The 21557-nt window shown below is 44.5% G+C and overlaps 2 protein-coding genes across 2 annotated transcripts; both read right to left on the bottom strand.

Moving 5' to 3' along the window:
• Positions 1–1236: 1236 nt before the first annotated feature.
• Positions 1237–21306, bottom strand: LOC143355822 (paramyosin, long form). Its single transcript, XM_076790945.1, has 16 exons — positions 20895–21306; positions 19571–19627; positions 17189–17275; positions 16928–17094; positions 12658–12895; positions 11997–12116; positions 11572–11721; positions 11333–11479; positions 10985–11201; positions 10693–10820; positions 10311–10423; positions 4046–4241; positions 3838–3966; positions 3091–3462; positions 2562–3020; positions 1237–1911 (listed from the first exon to the last, which is right to left on the bottom strand). Exons 1-15 carry the CDS (start codon positions 21006–21008, stop codon positions 2628–2630), a joined length of 2628 nt encoding a protein of 875 aa, XP_076647060.1. The 5' UTR covers positions 21009–21306; the 3' UTR covers positions 1237–1911; positions 2562–2627.
• Positions 4981–9236, bottom strand: LOC143355824 (paramyosin, short form). The gene is made up of 3 exons (XM_076790947.1): positions 9083–9236; positions 8305–8961; positions 4981–5667 (listed from the first exon to the last, which is right to left on the bottom strand). The coding sequence occupies exons 2-3, from the start codon at positions 8626–8628 to the stop codon at positions 5107–5109; spliced, it is 885 nt and encodes a 294-aa protein (XP_076647062.1). The 5' UTR covers positions 8629–8961; positions 9083–9236; the 3' UTR covers positions 4981–5106.
• Positions 21307–21557: the final 251 nt, after the last annotated feature.

Below are 21557 nucleotides of genomic sequence, written 5' to 3'. Positions count from 1 at the left end.
GCTTGTTCATGAAATATTTTTAAATTACAAATTAAGGTATCTCATATGAAATTTGAAGTAGAAATTGATTTTCCTAAAGTTATGCTTTAATCTTAATATTTAATAAAATATTCCTACGAATCTTTTCTCCTTGATATTAGTTTTACTTTCAATATTTTAAATCTCAAAAAGCAACACTAAAAAAAAAATCTGTTTAATTCGAATACGTTCGTCGGAGAATGTAACATTTCATAATCGATATGGTTCCGTGATGATTCACCTTCTCACCGACAAGAATTTCCTTAGTGGTCTTCTGCACCGACAAGGTACCGTTGTTGGCCTTCTGTTTATCCTTAATAAAATCTATCCTAGAGGGCAGCAGAAATCACAGTATTTTTCGAGCGACAAATTCTCCCGTAAGGCTGGCAGTCTTTCTAAATATCTCGTCGGTGCCTATTCCTACATCTCGTCTGTAATATTAGTTCCACAATATTAGTTCCGACCGATACGGTAGGATGTGACACAAAAATGGTAAGGGGGCTCTAGAGCCCCGCGGACGTGAGACAAAAAAATACATTGGGTGATTGGTCTACTCCTGTACCTCGTCTGTGCTAAAATCTCGGGCGTGAACACTCTCATTTCCTTTCTGCTATTTGCATAAGGAAAACAGTGCAGCAGATACCGACCTACTGATTCTGGAAAAGTCACGTGACTTCAATCGCCCCTTAAGTCTGTAACCTGTGCTACAATTGTTTGTGGGGAAGAAGTTTCCGCGTTCTGACATAGATGGCACTCATCAGAACGAAGAATTGTGTTTTCAAGGACTTCTCAATGTTTCATTTCATTTTTTTTGCCCTCTTTATTAGTTTCTAGAGGTTTCATATTATTCATTGTTTATAGAGAAGTTGTAATCAGACTTTACATTATAATTGTTCTTAATTTTATAAGTAAGGATATAAATGTGTGGGGATATCAAGACTACACAATTCTGACACTAAAAGCACCACAATCAAATGACTGGTTTTTTTACGATTACTGAAACAGTAAAAATGCACTCATTGAAAAAAAATAATGGATTAAATTTGCCTCATGATAGCTCTTGTGATGATATAAATGGCAAAAAATATCAACAAACTGAATGTTGTCATTTTTATGAAGCAACGTTTGCCAGTTACTTTTAATATTTCATACGTATAGTGTTACAGAAAATTTATCATTTTCGAGAAAGATTGAGGTAAGGTAATATATTCCACGGAATTCGTACGTACGTGTTTCAGTTTATTTATTAAATTAAAGTTGACACAGGTTATTGTGTATGTCGTACAGTGAGAGCTGTGTGTATGGGCAATAGTACCTATCTATGTATATAATAATAGAAGTAGAATTAAAGTTAATCCATTTAAATACAAGTGCGACACGCGCGATCAGAAGGCGTAAGGTGCAGTTCTACATCTCGAGTCTCTCATTTATATTTTTCTTTGTTCTCTCAAATCTTATGTTTCTCTCCTTACGCGTCATGATATGCACAATACAATAGAAGGAAAATAGAAGAAAATTTTCATTGTTTTCGTTGCGTGTATATTATTGTTTTGTATGCGTTATTATTTACTTTTCTTTTGAAATGTTCGAATAGTGACGATGACTTTTCTCGATGAATTTTTTTGTTGCCTTAGCGATTGATTTGCCTTTGCTTTTTCTTGGTTGCTTGAAAGTCGTTGCGACGGGTACCGCGTCTCGTTGGCCATGTATTCGAATTTACGACGGGTCGTTGGGCGCTGTCACGGGTGAATAATGATGTGATCTAGTTTCCTTAATCATCTAGCTTCGCGGTGTTCGCGGTGCGGCCCGTTGGAAACTCTTCCCGGCCCTTCTGACTTATGATGATGTATCCGGGCTCTTCCTTGTTTTTTTTTCGTCGGTTTCTCGTTACGCCTGAAATTTAAAAACACTATGAATATTTTATTCACATCATTCCTCTCTTCGAGTTCAGTCGAACGACTCTCTGAAATGACTTTCCAAATGGCTATTGAAATCAGAAAAGCTTAGGCTTATTAGTTCCCATAACAACAAAGGGTTAATAGTTCCAATGAGTTCACTTAAATTCTTGTGAGTTTACTATTTTACATTTCAACAAGTCATTTTTATTGTAGGCGCATAAGATTTGCAGTCTACTGATAGAACACGGTTCAATTATTATATTAAACGCCTCTGGATTGAACGTACGCGTAAAGAATTTTTAAAGAGGTTCTACTTCTAATAGATGTTTCTCCATTAGTTAAAGCAGGCCTGGACAACTTGCGGCTCGCGAGCCACAAACGACTCCTCTCCCTACTCCTGGTTCCTCCCCACCGAACTCCTGTGGATTGTAGATGTGCACGCGTGCATTCGCAGTCACGCGGTCACGTGAGGCAAACACACAGTTGATGGTGGGGGAACCGGTACACTGGTAGTGGGAGTCGTGAAGCGACAGCGGGGAAGAAGTTGCCCGGGCCTGAGTTGAAGTGAGATGAGAGACGATGTTGCTGATCGAATGGCCAGATAATATCGAGGCAAGAAATCGGAGGGACAGAGATGGTACATACGTTTCTAAAGACGACGTGGTGGTGTTCGAAGTGGCAAAGGGTGTGGTGTCGATGACGGTGGCATTTTTACAGGTCAGACCTCGTCTCCTGGACGAGGTACACCTGGGAACCGGGCACGGTGGATGTGGTGACGAAGCTACGGTGTTTCGCGCGGATCAGAGTCAAATTGCTCTCAGCGGTGTCAGCGCGGTCCTCTGCGGCTTCCAATTCTCTTTGGAATCGGCGGACCCTGGTCACGCTCTGCTGGGACATGCCCTCTTGTTCCTGGAGTTGTCTCTTGTAGATGCAGACTTTCTGGCTGGCCTTGTCCAGGGATTCTTGCAGCAGCGCGATGTTCTTCGCGTCCTCCTCGACCTGGATCATCACCTCCTTGATGTTGCGCTCCTTCTTGCGGAGGATCTTCACGGTCTCGGAGTGTCGGCGTTTCTCCTCGTCCAATTCGAGTTCCAGATCGCGAATCTGTACAGATTGAGCGCGAATAGTTAATTACGATTATTCAAGGGGTTTTACAATATCTAATGCGCCTTACCCTAGCTTCGAGTTTGCTGATGATGCGTTTGCCTCCGACGATAGCGTTAGCTTCAACCTCCTCCAGTCTGACAGACAAGTTTTTCACTTCAATCTCAAGAGACTTCTTGATCGCCTCGATCTTCACGATGCGCTCCTGTTCCTCGTGCAGAATCTCCACAGTGTGCTTCAGCTCGTTCTGCACTCGTTGGTATCTCTCATCGCTCACTCTCAGTTCCTTGGTGACTTCCTCGTAGTCGCCGGCCAACGTTGACAATTCTTGCTCGATCTTGGCTTTCGACGAAGCAAGGTTCACGTTGATGGTGGTCAGTTCGTTGATGCGGCTAACCGACTCCTCGTAGTGTTGCTCGACGGTTCTCTTCGCACGAAGGGCCTGTTTAACACATTTAATAGAGTCATTAGAAAGTAGAATTCAGCCGAACCAAACGATGGTGTCTGTCAATGTCCCCGCGAAACAGATGTTGGAGTAACTCGTGCGGTTTACTTTCTCGTTCTGTGGAACTGGATCTAAATTCGAATTTTCCAGCAGCTAGTTTCAATTGTTGGCTGTATTTAGGCCCAGAGGGAGAGGGCAAACGTACGCGAATGAAAATTTTTCATATGTAAGAATTCGAATGGCTGCAACGAAGTCGCATCATTCCACGGGTAAAGTGAAAATAAAGATTCGATTTATTTTTCATCGAATCGATTGTTCCTCTCGTTTAGGGTGCCACATCACTGTGGTGTATTTTTGTCGGCGAACACTTACAGATTCGTAATTGCCGCGCACTTCCTCGAGCTCGGCAGTCAACGATTGGAGGCGTCGTTGACTGATGCCCAGCTGGTCCAGGGTAACTTGCAGTTGGCGTTGCACCTCGTCGTAGTGGGCTTGCAGTTCCTGAGAACAATAAGCGACGTTTTCGGATCACGAGCTGCCAAAACGCTTGTCATCTTTAACGGGTGCGTGCTGTGCTTACGGTCAAGGTGAGCGATTGCTTCTTGATGGTCTTCTGTAGATCGATGTTGTTCTTGTTGGCAACGTCGAGCGTCAGCTCCAACTCGGTGATCTGGATCTGCAACTTCTTCTTCACGCGCTGCACCTCGGTCTTCAGCTTGGTCTCGGCCTCGACCACGCGGGCGTTCAGCTGCTCGATCTCGATGCTGGTCTGCTTGCTAATTTATTTCGTTTCATGCGAACACACCGAAACCGCGATCAGTTCTCCGCGAGCGTTTCGGACACATTTCCAGGACGAGGGGATACGGGTCTGCTGTTAGTAATTTAGTCATTTAGTTTCCGTTGTATTATTCCGACAGAAACTTCTGGACTGGCAATGGAGATGCATTAGGTGGGTTGAAATTTGGGTTCGTTAATCAAACGAGATGCATTCAGTTTTTATAAGAAATATTTTCGTAGTTCGTGAAAAGTCACGAAGACGACAGAAAATACCTCATTGTTTCAGTTATTAGCACAGTACAGGTTTTAGCACAGATTTCAGGCAGCATAGGAGGAGAAGGTTTCACTGTTTATTACAATAAATCCTGTGACGAATATATCTTTAACATTGGTAACGGTGAAACTCTACCCCGTCCATTTGTTTTGATAAATTCTGCACATTTTATGTTCATTAGATACAGATTAGAGTTGTCGTGTGACATGTTATAATTGCACAAGGGAGGTGTTAAAATTAGCTCGTCGATGTTTGTCGCGTAGCATGACTACGATGCTTCGACGATTTAAAAGGCCTAGACTCTAGGTCGCAGAGAGTACGAAATGGCAGCTGTTCTAGCCGAAAAACGAGAAGAAAAATTTGTCGAGACGGGAACCCGGGTGGAATCACGACAACCACCTGTGTCGTTCGACGAACGCAAGCTACCGGATCTACGTGTTCCCCGTGAAACAAACCAGTCGAGATTAATATCGAAAGTCTCTTATTTATTGTTCATCCTCGTCGCATCTCCGTGTCGCACAGATCTTACCGGCAGTAACTACAACGCTTATCTACAAAAGAGCATTCGCGGGTCCAATGGAAAGATGACCCTATCCCAGGCATCCGTACAACCGGCTCGGTCTGGTGGGGTGTCGGTACCTCTTGTCCAGGAAATAGTTGGCGGATTTCTGCTCGTATCCTTTCAGTTCCCTGCTCAGGTTGTCCAACGGCGCGGTCAGCCTCGCCTCGTCGATATCGAGATGGCTGGTGAGCTCTCGGGACATTCTCAGCTGCTCCCTGCCCTCCCAGATCGCTTGGTCGAGCAGCTGGGCTTTTCTCAGGTCCGCGAGCTCCTGGCTTTTGTTCAGGTTTTTCATAGCCTCCGCGCGGAGCTGGATCTCGATCGCTTTCGCGGACTTGCCGCGTAACGTTTTCGCCTGATCGAGGGTGGTTCGAGCCTCGGTCAACGCCTGCATGTCCCTTAAGCACTGAAGATCGATGGCGGCCATTTCTCGCTGCAGACGTCTAGCCTCGCTCCTAATCCGCGCGCTCTCCGCGAACAAACTCCACGGACTCAACCGGATTGCCTCTAACCTCCCCGGTAATACTTCTCTGGTCACGTGGCTGGCCTGCGCTGTCTTCGACAAACTGAAGTCGGACCGATTCGCTACCTTCGAACGGAACACGATCAGAGGTCAGAGCGGGTTCTCTCGAGCGCGGACTGGCTGGCGCGCGAGGGGGAAAGCTCCGCGTTGCGCGAGCGATCGCCGGACGCGAGTCTCGCGACACACGATTCGCCGAGGGCCGAGAGAACCGTCGAGAACGGGTCGGATACGTCCGAGCTCAGACTAAACTTAGCCACAGCGGTCCAGAATTCGAAAGTGGCCGACCAACCACTCGATCGACTCTCTCTCTAGAGACTGTGGCCGACCACTGCCAATCCCAGCCACCAAGCTACCAGGATCCCCGGCCCCGGGCGCGATGGATTTTTCATCTGCATACCCGCGGTACGACGCGATTTGGCAAACACCGGCCACGGGATCGGTTCTACAACGAACGGTCCGAATAATTATTCGCTGCCAACAGGGGTGCTGGTCCTGCTTCCGCGATATTTTTATTGTCCCCGTTCGGCGATCTCGGATTCGGTCGGCATGGCAGGTGACCGATGTTATTAATAACGATCGGAGATAAGGAATTTCCGCTTTCCACGGCGGCCACTCAATTTACCCTGCGGACTTTCCGCGCTGGCAGCCGACACCGTGCAACTCGACGGTCTTAAATTAATCTGTACCGATAGTGGGGAGGTTGCGGACCGAAAGCGGCCGCAACTATCGATCCACAGCGATCTCTAGAAAACGATGCAATTACTCGTTCAATCGATATGTTCTTACTGCTTCGTTGTCTTGTTCATAAGCGAGCCATTCGCAGGCCAAAACGATTCACTGTTCCCTTTAAATTTCTTCAAGTTTGTTATCAAATCATTCGGTCGAGACCTTTTTTGTATTCAAAGTAAATTTTATTAGAAACTCCTTACAGCTTTCTTAACACTAACAAATTTTGTTGAGATTTTGCAATTTACTATTTACGAATTTAAAATCTCGAAAAAATTTGTTGACTTTAACCCATTTGCATCATTAGTGTATATATACGCTCAATTTTCCTGGTCACTATCATTATTCGTTAGCTAAAACATAGAAATGGAGGGTGGTGTTGGAGATGAAAGTAGTAATTCTGATTTTTTCTTATAATGCTGAAACATGAAGTTCTTTTATTTGTAGTCATTTTTCTACTTAAATATAATAAAAAAAAAAGTTTGGTGATAAAGGCCTCCTTTCATATTTCCTTATGATGCAAACGGGTCAAGATAGCTGTAAGGAGTTTCTAAGAAAATTTACTTTACGAAATAATTTTATAATACTTATTTACGAAATAATTTTATAATACTTATTTACGAAATAATTTTATAATACTTATTTACGAAATAATTTTACTATTTACTGTATTATTTCGTCAACCTTTTCGTATTGTTTGCGTCGCGGAGTTAATCGGTTTGGCAAATGAATGGCTCAAGCATTGGCACATTTACGCAGAATTAAGTGAACGAGTTTTAAAAAATTCTTCGGGTTATAAACAATTTGTAAATTCAATACCACAAATACTATTTGAATTATTGAAACGCGTCGAAGAGAATGGTTCGAAAGTTGTTGATATTGAAAAATGTAATTTCCAAGAGAGTCACGAGACGCAGTTCTTTTCAATGCGATTGTTCATTTAACCTCGGTACTAATAAATAGTTAAATATGGTCACTGGAAAAACCGAAGATCGAGATAATTACAAAATTCAATTATTTCGTCAAAGAGAATGCTTTCGGTATTTCCAAACCTATTTTGTTGTTACTGTTTGCACACGTCATCGTTTATTTTAAAGACATTTTCAGAGCCAACGCGAAGTTGGACGGATCATCTATCGACAGATCGTGTAACGATGACTTCCGGTGAAACACGTCAGGCAAGCACAGAGATTCTATTTTAAGTATGCCTGCGCGCAGCATTGGTAATTCAAAGATTTATTCGCTTGTCATAACAGAGTCACAAATCTTGTTAATCGATGTAAAATTTTGCAATTGAGAATACCTTCGATGCCATCCGTCTAAAACTCGACCACGACAATTTACTCTTTGGCCATCAATATCAATTAGCAAGTAACGTGGCAAGGTAAGTATATAAAGTGAAAAACATAAGAACTGTGCTCTACATTTTCAATTAAATTGTTCCGAATCTTTGTCACATTAAGAAACCCTCAAAAACTGACTGGATATTTTAATAAAGCGTGACCGCCTCAGGAAATCTTTCCATAAAAATATAAAGTTTTATGCTTTCGGAACCACAAAGATTTTTCTCAATTTAAACAGCTCAAAAAATATGTGCACCAGAGATTTCATTAAAATTTAAAATCAATTTCTCTCTGACTTGATTTTGTCTCCCTCAAATTTTCCCACAAAAATATAAGGTCGCGAAAGCGGCTATCGAAAACGCGAGGAACCGCTCGTCAGTTCCCAGTGACCGTGACATCCCGGATCGGAGCGATCCCTGAAGATCTAGCTGAGGAGGAGCGGTCGAAAGGCGCCACGAGGGCATGCATCTTCGACCCAGGTGCAGGGCGTAGCAGCAGCCGCTTCCGCAGCACCAAATTTAGAAACCGAAAAGGTCAGGCAGTCGTCAAGTTGCACGGCGCCTAACGAAATGGGCCGTCCGCGTTTCCCGCGCTTGCTTCATCCCGCTCGCGACCACCATTTGTTTATGCGTACCTTGAACTGGCGCAGGTGCTCTCTGGCCTGATCTTCCGCGTCGATCGCGTGTTGGATCAGCTCGCGCCTCGAGTATGGTTCCACCGGCCTCTCTCCCCATAGAAGTCTGCCATCGGACCAGGGCAATTCCGGCAGCTCTGTCCTCCACGTAATGCGATAGTCGCGGTAGGGCAACGTCGACGATCTTCCTTTTCTGTCTATGTAATCGATCATCGGCTGATAGAAATTTATCCCGTATTTGTAATTCATGTCGTAGATATAAGTGGGCCAGTGTTTCCATTTTGACTCCAAGGGGACGTACAGAGGAGGCAGCGAGCCTGCCATTTTTACAGCGTTTTATGCTGGTCCTGAACCAGGAGGACCCTCTTCCCACGGGAGGAAGAGATCAACTATTCTTGTTGCGAACTCTGACAAGATTCCTTCTTTTATTTCACGACGAGGATTCTGACTTGAGGACTGACCGACACCGGTTCTATCTTTTTCGATTCTGAGCAGGGTACTTTTCTCTTCGAGATTCGGAACTGTTGGTTCTTCAGGTTTTACCTTATTTTCTTCCTATTCGATGAAAATCGTGGATCTTATTCCAGGTTAAACTGTTTCGACTCGGATGATTTTTGTTTCGTTCGTCTCTGTGTCGATTCGTTATCCAACCTTTACCTTGAAGAGAAATTATTGTTCGTTTTTCAGAAGTTGAGAGCCGCGTCCGAGGATCGTTCGTTTTCGAGAATTCCGCGGGAACCGGCGTTCGCTGGTGGAAATAGAAACGTTTTCTACTTACGAATTTCTCATAGTCGGATGATCGGAGGTTGACACTTACAATGGAACGGTCACGAAAAATTGGGCCGACCGAGTGCGGTGGTATCTTTTGTAGGTTTTTCTTGCGGTTGCCACATTGGGGACGGCCAATCAGCACCTCCCGGTAATAATTGGATCGCGCGGTTGATCGATCTTATTAATAGACGTTTCGTGTGCTGCGCGTGCACCAGCATCACGCGATATTTGATCATGACTCAAGACAGGTCAGTAAAGTGATACGATTGACGATTCTTTTCAATGTTTGCAGGTATTATTTATCACTTCTTTCTAAAATCTTCACGTCGTTTCTTGCAAGTCTTCATTTCTTTTAACATTTCCATGATTCATTTTCTTTTCCGTCATTATTTATTTCTATATTCCCTTTTCAATTGAATGTACATATTTATAGAATTTTCATGAGTATTCTTCCGAAAACTTACCGTATTTGTAAACACAATACGGTGATTGTCTTCGCACAGCTTCCACGGGTTATAGAGAGCAGTATGTCTGACCATAACGCGCGTATTCTACTGCCACAATTGTACAATCGTAACGTTCATGGTTTCGAAACCTAAACTTCGCAAGAATAATTGCTTACTTAACAGTTAGTTGCTTCTACGTTATTTGAATGAATTATCACAGCCATTCTATTAAACGATCATTAATGTTGTAGAATATCGATCGTCTGAATCACCGATAAATAACAATAGAAATTAGAAGTGGTTTCATCAGGATGTGAATTCTTTGCCATGATTCATTCCGTTCGGAGTCCATTCACAGTGATATAATCGATATATCGACTGATCGGTGTTGCATAGCGTCGCTGTTCCAATGCGAATCTGCGCCAAACAAGAGTCGTCGACGTGCTCGACGTCGACTTTGGCGTCGCGCCACCGTTGTACATCTCGCGAATATAAATAAATAATTAGATCGGGACAGGATATTCCCTTGAACGTCTGATAGGTCGGAAAACACCGACCGGTGATTAATCGATCGCGTTGATCGACGACGAAATTAAACGCGCTTTATTAATAGGCCACGTAACGCACGGTGGTTGTACCGGAAATAAAATCGATTGCATCATAGACCGTGAGCAACTGAAAATTCGTACTCTCTGTATGGTCGATAGTCCTTACTTTAGGTTAACGCTAACAGGTAGTTTGATAATTTCGGAGGAACGTTTGCTAATTGTATCGAGTTCTTGTACTCACCGGATGATTTCAATTTCTTCGTCCTTTTCGCTGATACGACGCTCGTAATCGTGACGCATTTGAGTCAACTCGGCAGACAATCTCTGTGCACGTTGCTCCTCGATCTTACGGCCCTGAAATTGATATGTTTCATCAAGTATTTACTGCAGTAATTAGTTGCAAGGAAGTTAGAGCCATTTTCAACCTATTAAAATTCTCTTTCAAGCAGACAAGTTGAGTAGCAGAACATTTAGATTTGAAAATACAATATTTTTGTAAATATTTTTAGCCTCAACAATTGACACTTTTCGTTTCGTCCGCAGCAACGAAAGATTCTGGGACAGTGGACGGTTAAATTCGTTCATTGTTCAGTTTTTTTAAAACACGTTTTCATTGTACTTACTGCTTCAGCTTCCTTGTAGGCGGCAGCAAGCTCCTCGCGTTCGTTCTCCAAACGACGAAGCTCGAGTTCCAGCTCGTGAAGTCTGCGGTTCATGTCGGCCAGTTGGTTCTTGGCATCGTTGAGGTCATCTGAAGCGAAGTAATCGAATAATTAGTTACGTACAAATTGACAAGAAACATCTCTCGTATGGAAACAGAAAAGTCGAAAGAACAGAACTAATAGCGAGATTATACAGGAACATTGTGGTTCTTTTTGGAATAATTTAGAGGAATTGTAATTTGACCGCAATTACCTCCCATTTTCTTGTTCTCGCGCGCCAATTGGTCCTTCAGCTCGCGAGTCTTGTCGAGCTCGCAGTTGGTGCGCTGGAGTTCCTGTTGCTTGTTGCGAAGGTCGCGTTGGCTTTGCTCGTACATCGACATGCTCTCCTCCAAGCGTGCTTTCATTTCAATATTGATCTTCTCCAATTGTTCCACACGTTTCTGGAGCTCGCGGGCTGTTCCGTTGGCCTGCAGGCATCCATTGAATCGTTCAAACAAAATTATCGAATGTCGTACGCTTATATGAAATGTGATTTGTCTTCATAAAATTGGTAATGTTAGTCTTAAAAATGCAGTTTGCGGTTAACAGTCGATCGTACCTTCTCCAAATCAATGATCAGAACTTCAACTTCGGATTGCAGACGCGACTTTTGCTTCTCAAGGTTGTTGATCTTCACCAGCAGAGTTTCGATCTGTTCTTCTTGTTCCTGGATGCGAGCACCGTACTTGCGGCGCAGTTCTTCTACCTAAAAGATTTAACAACAATATTAATGTTGCGACGATAGCGGTTCTTCATTCCGGAAAAACAAGATTGTTAATGCGAATTTAGTGTAATTACCTCTTCGGCGCGAGCGTTGGCTTCGGTTTCGTATTTCGATCTCCATACTTGAACTTCTCCGTTAGCCTTGACCAGCTGGCGTTCAATGTCCAAACGAGCTTCGGATTCTTCTTCCAATTGAATGCGTACGGATTCCAACTCCGATTCGACCTGTTAATAATATTTGTTCTTGTGACATAATGTCGATTTTGTTACTCTTTGATATTGAAACTATATCTATTTGGTACAGTGACAAATTAGGTATAACTTTGCTTTTCCTATCGTAGACCAATGTTTGTAACAGGGTTAACGCATAAATAATTTCCTTTTCCCTTGCAAGTGATTATCAGATTCTACATCAGATTTCTTGGAATTTCTCGGGGCCGAATGGTTATATCAAGTATTGACAATAAGTCAGAGCTTCAACAAATTGAAATGACACGTGCCTGATGTAAAGAGGCTTCAACCAATGAACGACGACGTTCTTCATCTTCGAGACGACGACGAGCATCCTCGAGCTGTCCAGCGATCTGGGTCCTCAGATAAACAACGTTCTCAATGGACACCTAAAATCACGAATAAATTACGATTAACAAATAAATATCAACGCTCCAGGCGCAATAGATATACGAATTATCTAACACGGTGATATAAATTGTCGAATATTGTGAAACAAAATTAAATTAATGTTAATTTTACTACTGAAAGTATTAAAATCAAATATTGCTTTGTATAATGTATTATTTTTAACTTCAAATTTTCAGCGTACTAAGTGTGACTGGTTTGTAGCGTCGTACTGTCAGTGTTTCTCGGTTAATAATAAAAATCGTAGCAGTTATAGTACGAATAGATTAACCCTTCGCACTCAAAGCTATTTTAACTCGAAAACGAAACATTTCTTCCGATCTAGAATATTTCCCTTCTATACATTCTTTTTCATGTTATACATACGAAAATGGTGCGATTTACTCGCACAATACTGAGGTGTTTAGTAATTTATTCAATACAGACAATAATGTAACAAATATTTTGAATAATGATACAGTAATTTTTAGCGGAGCCTTACAGCCGTAATTCGAGTGCTAAGGGTTAATGTAAAGATTTTACCTTCAAGTCCTGCACTTCCTTCGTCAGTTCAATGTTTTCTTGGGAGATCCTGGTCTTGTGGCTGGTGACGTCGATGATGGTGCGGTTCAGTTCCTCGATCTTCACGTTGAGCTCGGCTACGTGGATCTCGAGCTTCTCCACCGTCTTTATCGACATCAACTTTTCTTTGGTGACATTGTCCAGTTGAGCGAGGAGTTCGTAGACTTCTTGTTGGAATTTCGATTTTTCTTTGTCGGCCCTGAAAAGTTTCAATCATTCATTAAAAGAAAAAAAATATCAACTTTCTCCTCTTCCTCCGATGTAAACATTCTCCCTTTCTTTCGCCCCTCTTACTTCGACTTTGCCAGAATGCGTTTATCTCGACGTCAATCTATGACAGTCGTTGTCATTCCGTACGACTATGTCCCATTTTTCTGGCAGCGTTTCAATGATTTTTCCTAGAAACTTATTTATTTTAAGCTGATTTAAGAAGCTATATTTAAAGCTGAGTGGTCAGATTTTTGCTGGCTTTGAGATGCAACGAAATTGAAAAATTATTTCGAGAAACAAATGATTAACTTGCTAGCTTCTGATCCCACGTACCGCTTCATAAAGGGCAATATCTTTACGATGATCACAGTGAATAAAACCATAAATGGTCTATGCACAAGTGCCGTTTTATAAGGTTTTCCTAAAATATATAAAATTACACGTGTCTTCTAAATCTTTTCTTTGTGTTAACTTGAATTAATTAAATAAACGAAATAATCAGAACAAACAGATTTGTTGAAAATAAATCTTTTCCGACCTTTGACTTTCGATTCTAAAGAAAAGAAAAAACAGTAGCATCTAATGACAGATACTTTCTAAATATGTTAGATTGGTTACAAGCTCATGATTCCATTCTAGGCAACTCGAAAATTGAATCGAATTTTTATCATATCTCTATAAGCAAATTGTGCATACAGTCTTTTTTTTTAACAATATCTGATAGATTGGTTTAGCTTTGAATGGCTTTTCATACCTGTGTTGGTTTTATTGCGTTAATTTTCTTTATTTCATGAGACTCAGTGGTTCTATACAGAACATTTAGAAAATAGTATGCTAATAATAACGACGCTTAGGATCGCTGCCTACTGGAATAACTACAATGGCTACCATACGAGGTGGTGGTGTTTCCCAACAGATGATACAATCAAAAAAGTAACGAAACGCTTAGGCGATAGATGGCTCCCCCTGGTACTTTACAAAAACTACGGGGCTAAATTTGTTTATATCTCGAATAAAAATAAAACTAATATAAAAAGTATGAAACTGGTCGTTTGATCTGCGGTGGTAGAGAGTTTCGTTTTTGTTAAAAATTTGCGCGTGTGCGCAGACGAAGCGTACGCGTCGACTGGTGGTAGAATCGGAAAAGCAAATGCAGTTTTCGGATAATAGGTGACTCGCTGAATCCTGAAAAATGTCGGGGAGCGGCGACGCGATTCGTTTGATTGCATCCGGTCGAGAGAAGGTGTTAACGTCCTGTGGTTATCTGTCCCGATAGCATCTCGGTGGGTGGAGGGGGTGGGGAGGGGTAGAGAAAATCGAGTCCTCACCGTATCGTCCACCTACACGTAACAGAGGGTGTAAGGTGTCGGCCGATTCCGGGGATAGTGGGGATCCGGGCTAGCCGCCTGTACTAATATGGCGCGGTAACACGGGGTTGAGGATTGCCGCGCGACTCGCACGGTTAAAAATAGTCATAAGCCGAGGCGAGTAGCGAGCGAGGAAAACGGCACGCGGAGGGAGAGACCGAGAGAATAAAAACGGGAGGCCGAGAGAGAAACATAGAACGATAGAGGGGGCAACAGAGCCAACGAAAGGGGGGAGGGCGAGGGGGTCGCGATAAAAAGAGAATCGTCGAGAGAAAGCTGAAAGTTTGGAAACGAGGTCGAGGAAAAAGGAAAACGGAGAACGGTGGAGGGGGAGTCCGAGAAATGCGTGCAGCCTACTTTTCCTTCTTTTTTTATTTATTGTTTATTCTATAGTTGAAGTTGAGACGAATATCTTCATTGACGTTTGTAACGATTTCTGTGCACGTTTCAGACAAAACGGGGCACGAGAACTGATCGAATGAAATTTCGAGAATTTCAATCCCCGATTTATGGGCGATGATGATCGGATCTAAGAATAGGGGAGTCTCTCGTTGACACTGAAGCAGATCGTACACGATACCGAAGAAAGTGTGAAGAGACAGAGGCAGAGAGAGGGGGAGGGATAATAAGACAGGGGCGAATAACAAAAAGGTGGAAGGAAGTGGCGAAAGCGACTTGAACGGCGAGACGAGTCTATTTTAAAAGCGTTTAAAACACCCTTTCTAGACCAACAGGTGGAAAACTTTTTCCGGCGGTCTGCGAAATCGCTAAATCTCGACACTTTTTTGCCACGCGCGCGTCCCTTTCAACTAGCGCGACTCAAACGGGGGAAAAAGGGCGTAGAAGAATTTTCACTTTCTGGATGCAATCCCGGAGCAGCCCCTTCGCAGTATACCTTCCATTTATTATTACCGGCCACCGTTATGGCGCGCGGACCCGTTCTATTTTGCCGGTTGAAATATTAAGAGGCAATTAGCTGTTACTTCGAAGCGACGCCGTTGACGCATAAATGTCGTAATTGCTACCACTGAAAGGTACACTTAGAACGGAATCCCTCGGGATCCGGTTTCACCGAGAATTCTTGATCTGTCACTACCCGTTGCGCTGGGGTGAGTGAAAATCGGTGATCGCGTAATTAGCTTAATTCAAATAGGCGTTGACGTGTCAAATACAGTCTCGATATTTAAATAATATAATAATACGGTCTTAGATCGTCAGAGTGATCGAACAATGATCGAGCAGATCAATGACCGCAAAGTCCTTCGACCACGTCGGTAAACTTTGTTTCCTCTTTGCGGAGCACACGGAAGAAAACAAAATGGAAGAACTTTGCATAAGCAAATTGAAGATCGCTCGCGGTGGAAGGACCATCGGAGAGTTTGTAGAATCGTTCAGTCTCTTTGTTTCACCTCTGGGTTGTGTTTACGCAACAGGATTACGTAATTTTCGAAGCGGGGAGGGTTCACCGGCGAGGCGGACAAAGTCAACGAGATAATAGACGGCGTCCCGATGACAGTCGAGCGAATTTTCGAAGTGTATGCGTCCTTGTAGCGCGACGCCGCGTGTCGGGGCGCCGGGACGTCGAAAAGGACGCGGGTTATGTTTAGAAAATCCGAGGGAACCAGTCGAACGCGTATTTCAGGTGCGAGTAAGTTGGTAGCTTGGCCGGTGGCCAGTATCGTCGAGCATAATTCCCGCAATTTTCGAATACGTTTTCGTTCCCCACGGTGCCCACTATAATTAACGCCGCGGAACCGCCGTGATTCAACCCCGTTCATCCCTCCGAGTTTTTTTCTGCGCTCGCCGGTTTTCTCCGTAACTGTTCGCGAACCAGCGAACTTTCCGGTGCTCCGTTGGCGTTTCGCGTTTCGACGCAGGGCTTCGGACACCTTCGAACTTCCGGCGGACTGTTTATTGACGTTCCCGCGCTTTGACCTCAAAGAGCGGGGAGGGAGCTCCACGAGCGCACCGCAGCCGCGATTTTATTTTCACAGGTGTATATAATTAACCACGGTTTATTGATGTTCCGATTTCGTTTGTTCGCTATCGGGGGAATTCCGCACGGGGAACGGAGCGTGTTTAGGTTCACTTCCGACAGCATGTTATCGCGCCTTTGCTTTGATACTTAAATTTAATATCACTCGGAGAGGATTCCGGTGCCGACCGCTGCGAAGCCCGCGCGTTTCGGCCGGTTAGCGCGGAAAATAGACCGTTAAAAATAGTAGCGAAACTTCAGAAAGTGGAGTTTCGACCGTGTCTAATCTTCAATTCGAGTCGAAGAGAGATTTCGAAAGGTGAAACGATTAGACCGCTCCGAGGTATAATTAGCGGAGAAGAGGTATTTCAGAATAAAATATCATCTCGAGAATGATTATCTCATCCGACTCTCGTTGTCCCCACCGTAATTTGTCTGACCGCATCAAATTGGCACACCGATAGAAACAATCTACCCCGAAAAGATATATAAATTCGAAAACAGACTACCAAATTTTCTGTGTATATTTTCTGTACGCGTGAAGAGTAATATATTAAATTTTACTCGTAAAACGATGCTGTTTACTTACTTATTTTCCCCCGAACAACGTCGCGTGCACAGAAAAAGCGTCGAGGCAGAATAGAATTTCGAACAGCGTATGTTTTTTTGCTATACTAACCTGGCGCGTGCTTTTGAAAGTTGATCGATCTGGTCCTGGAAATCGACGACGACCTCTTGGTGTTTCTTACGCAGAAGGTGTGCGGTCTCCTCGCTCTCAAGATGAACATCTTCGAGTAGTTTGCGCAGCTTGGCCAGTTCCGTGTCCCTTTTCTTGTTGATCTCAAACTGCGCGTTGTCGGGGAAGCAAAAACAAGGTTAATTAATTCGTTCGAATATCTCGATTGTTCATTCCGCAAGCGAACAAACGTTTGAAGATTACCTGAGATTCAGCTCCACCCTCGGCCTCTTCGAGACGTTCGGACAGCTGGATGACTTGCACGCTCAAGTCAGCGCGCTCGCGTTCGATCTACAAAACCACGTGACGTATGAAGAGAAAAAAATTAATGTTACACCGCGCCGATACTAAACTGCGGATACTATGCGCCCGTGATCGAAAAAACGTTTCGGAGGAATTTACGAAAATCTTATTTTTCTTGCAATTGCTTCAGACAATTCTGCGCAAAGATCCGCAGTCCAGGCACTACGCAAATTTTAATAAAAGTCAAGCGGTTAATTGGAAGGGGAATATTCCTCTCACAAAATGTCCGCACTGATCGAAGCAAATCATCGACGATATAGTAATACACGGTAATAAATCAAAAGCTGAGCTGACATTGTGCCATTCGAATGTTTTATTCTAAAAAAAAAAGTATGTGGTTGGTCTAAGTGGAAGAAGTTCGCGCACGTCAGTTCTCGATCTCGCGATTTAGGTAGCGGAATGCGCGCTTCAGCAGACACAGGGTAGGTTGTTTGCTGCTAAGTGAAGTTATCGAACGGAGTCATTGTGGTGGAAGAGTATAGCACAGTCGGAACATGTTGATGCGTGTCGAGTGTAATCGAGATGCGTCGCATTGTTTTGGAAAGAGGCCTCGAGGAACGACGCGAACGGCTCGGTGCAAGCTTGACGTCAGGTTTCTTCGGACCGCGAATAGAACGATCTAATTCCGGACGAACCGGCTCTATATCGGGAGCTTTATTCATATTACAAACGAGGCGTTTATTGGGAAAAGAGAATCCCGCGACATCGCCATAACTGTCCCTTCTCCGGAAACCACCGCGTTTCTCCATACTTCCTTGCATTTACCGACTCTAGACGAACGTTCGTTTCCCCTAATCATCGCCGCCTTTAAAAACCACGAATTTGTAACGTAAACATTGCTCGTAGCTTTAATAGAGAATGTAGTAGCGTTAATAGAAAATTGCTCGTCTCGATCGAATTTTGCTCACCGTGGCCGATCATTTTTGCAGTTTCAGACGGCGAGGTTGTGTTACCAGCCATTCCGCAAACGAAAGACTAGTTTTCTAAATAAAATGTTTTCTAATAAAACGTAAAACCGATCGGAAATTTTATATTCCCTTTTAATTCATTCTTTTTTGTTCCTTCATCCCTATTGCAGCGCAACGGAACGAGCAAGCGTGTGATCAGACATTTCATGAGATGGAAATGACAGCGACAACGCTCAAAATTGAGCTGGATCAACAGAATTACAAATTATAAATGCGGCCGTAAAGTCTGGTAAAAAGTTCATGTAGTACAGAGCGCGACATAACAAAGTCTGCAAGTTTGTAAATAGTTTTGCGATGCACTGTGTAAGAAGCAGAGGGGACAGTTAACGTGATCGCGCAAGTTAGTAAAACTTTTAGTTGAAAAGCTGAAACGCTATTCAGCGACAATCGGAAGTGATTGAAAATGCTGGTTCGCTCTAGTAATTTGTGAAATTACGTAATCCGTATTTGCATCCCCGCCGCGTTGACTTTGTACGACGTAGGAGGGTGATCTATCTCGTAAACCGTATTAAACGCGATCATAATTTTCCAGGTTTTTGTGACTCAGAAGAACGTCGCCTGGCACCCGTTCAAGTCACGTATCCCGGCGAGCGTTACGTATGAATGTGATTTTCAGCGGGACTTTAACGAACAATGAAACTGGAGAAGCTCCCCGTAACATAACCCCGGTGTTCACGCGAAATTTTCCGAACGCTGGAATTTATTTATACCCGGAGCGTAGAGGCTCGCAAACCGGACCGCGAGATAGCGTTGAAAATTCGGACGTCCGTTGCGCGAACAACGATTCCAACGAGCCGAAAAATCGACGCGTCTCTGTCCGCTCGGGAGAATCTTTCGGTCGAGCGAGATATTCTTCAAACGGTACACGTTGCACGGGCCACGAACACGAAAAAGGAATGCGGGTTCGTTCGCTGTAGAGGTGCGCATCCCCAAAAATAGACGCGACTCGTGAGCTGGACATTTCGACCTACTGCTCCCCACTTCTGTGACGGAGCAGGCCGCTGTAAGCTTTTATTTTTTCGTATCAGCTTGAAAATTCACAATACCGACATTACATAAAGTCCCCGAGTTGACGTTTATCGCCGTGGCCTCGATATTTTTATTTCGGTTCCGGAACCGCGTCCCCGTCTCTCCCCATTTTAGCGCCACGAAAACGATCCTAGAATACCTCCTCCCCGTTGACGGTTCCATTCGAAGAAATTCTTTCGACGTCCAGATGGAAAAGATTGTAGACCGGGGGCAACGGTTTTAATTACAGCAGGTGGATGAAACGAGGAGGGGTAGGGGGAAGAAAAGCAGCATTCGCGGAACTCACCCTCTGACGCAGCTCTCTCTCAGACTCCAGGTCATCCTGCAGCAGGCGGATTTTGTCCTGAAACGAGAGGCATGAAAGGATTAGAGCGTGCCACGGGGCTCGTTTACGGTGGGGTCGCAGCTTTACGTAATCGGCCGACGAAAATATCCAAGAGCGGACGCTCGGTATTTCAGAAAGACGGACAGCCTCCGAACGGGCTCGTCCTCGAGGGAACAGGAGTGTTTCGTCGATCGGGGTCGTTTTCAACGGGACGAGGGAACGTGCACTCGTTCGTCGACTCGGCCTCGGTCCGGCCGGCGAAAAAGGGCAATCTTACTTGGACGGAGTAGGCGAATGCACGTTTCCACGTTCCTCGTGGTCCGAGGGAAGCGAGCTGATGGGATACCCCGGAACCGACGGGGCATCGACCAACATCCGGTTGTCCCGAGTGTTTCGCGAACGCCTCGAAGATGTCACTTCGGTGTGTCCCGGCACGATCGTCGTTTCGGGCCGATATTCACCGACTATTTTCGTACACGAGCAATCCGATAGCCACGGAACCGTCTACGGCACTTTCCTCGTCAGGGTTTGGCACTAATATCCCTTATGGTCACTGAACTTTCTCCCGTTACACTGTCCCCACCGCGAAATCGGTCACTGATCTACGTTACCCGGGTTCACCAGCGACAATCACTAATTGTCCGGCCGATTTCCCTTCTCTTCGAACGCTGCGGCTCGAGCTTTTCTCTTTTATCTGTGCGTCTCTAGTCGTGTTTTCGGTTCGTTCTTCCTCGAGTACCGAGACTTTCCCTGCCGTCTCCTCTTGATCCGAGTCCTTTTCCGAGCGGAGACTAGAATTTCGTTCGAACGATACTCGTTTTCAGAATATTACAAAACGTTCCGAATCCTGTTCCGCTTAGTATCGTGTCGAATTATCTTTTCTTATTCTCGACCTGCTACGACATCTCGCAATTCTTCTTGTTGATCGAGTATGCTACGAGACACGTTACGTATCGCAAGATATCTTTCTTCGGTTGACGTTCTTTCTCCGAAATTCTGATCAGCGATCTCCTGTTCCCTTTGTGTATTTGCCAATTTAAGAAACTGTTCCCTGGGATTCTATGAGTCTTACGAGTACTGTAAAAACTGGCCATAGTAGTGCTCCGTTGCTCTAACCTACGAGAAACCTTTATCGAACGAATGTGAGACCCGAGTTCAAGCTCGGTCAGGACAGATTGAAATATTTTTGACATATTCGCGAGGAACGAAGCAGTATTATGAGTCCATATCGAAAATAAGGATAAAGAAGAGGGAAATGGAGGGTCCGTTTTTCAGGGGAACCTACCTCCAGCCTAGAGAGAGCGGTCAGGTCAGCGCTGTATTCGATGCTAACGTTGGCGGTACCATCGCCGGAGGAGCGGTACGTGTACTTGGAAGCTTTAGCGATCGCTGAAGACATCCTGTCCGCTTGGTTCGCTTGCGTCCTCGATCAACCTTCGTTCCGTCCCTTCGACCGAGATTCGTGTCTCCTCGGGTTGTTCGGTAAACCTTCGGTTTACACCTCGATGCACTGGCTGGTGCTAAGTTAAGTCGTCTTGATTTAAATCGTCGTAGTCAGCTGCCACTTCCTACTCCACCTTCTTCTTGTCTTCTTCTTCTTCTACCTTCTCCTCTTCGGGGTTTCGGAGCCGACCAGCGCCCTACTCGTAGTGCGCGACCCGTCGTCGTTCGTATGGCGCGCCGGCGGCTCCATGGCTTCGTCAAAATGACGGTCGCACGCCTGCGCGATAGATCCGAACCCCCCACCAGGAACACGCGGCGACGACGACTCGTCATCCACGTCGTTCCTCGTCCACCTCTACCGTCGACGGGAACCACCAGCCGACGACCACCGCTGCTCTCATGGACGCCCACGTTTCATCGAAGCACCTGCCACCCTCCTCGATCCGATCCAGAACTTCGATCCCGTTAACCCTTTCGTTATGAAACCGTACCTCCACGAATTACC

This window comes from Halictus rubicundus, chromosome 7 (genome assembly GCF_050948215.1).
Source record: "Halictus rubicundus isolate RS-2024b chromosome 7, iyHalRubi1_principal, whole genome shotgun sequence".
In the NCBI taxonomy this organism is placed as follows: domain Eukaryota; kingdom Metazoa; phylum Arthropoda; class Insecta; order Hymenoptera; family Halictidae; genus Halictus; species Halictus rubicundus.
Note: the sequence above shows the minus strand (reverse complement) of the source record. Positions and strands in the feature narration are given on the sequence as shown.

Coding starts and splice junctions, on each gene's coding strand:
- LOC143355824 (XM_076790947.1), bottom strand. CDS start 8,628: ATGGCAGGCTCGCTGCCTCCTCTGTACGTCCCCTTGGAGTCAAAATGG. Junction 5,668..8,304: donor AGCACCTGCGCCAGTTCAAG/GTACGCATAAAC, acceptor TTCCGTTCGAAG/GTAGCGAATCGGTCCGACTT.
- LOC143355822 (XM_076790945.1), bottom strand. CDS start 21,008: ATGTCTTCAGCGATCGCTAAAGCTTCCAAGTACACGTACCGCTCCTCC. Junction 10,821..10,984: donor CGAGAACAAGAAAATGGGAG/GTAATTGCGGTC, acceptor ACTTCGCTTCAG/ATGACCTCAACGATGCCAAG. Junction 3,967..4,045: donor AGCAATCGCTCACCTTGACC/GTAAGCACAGCA, acceptor TATTGTTCTCAG/GAACTGCAAGCCCACTACGA.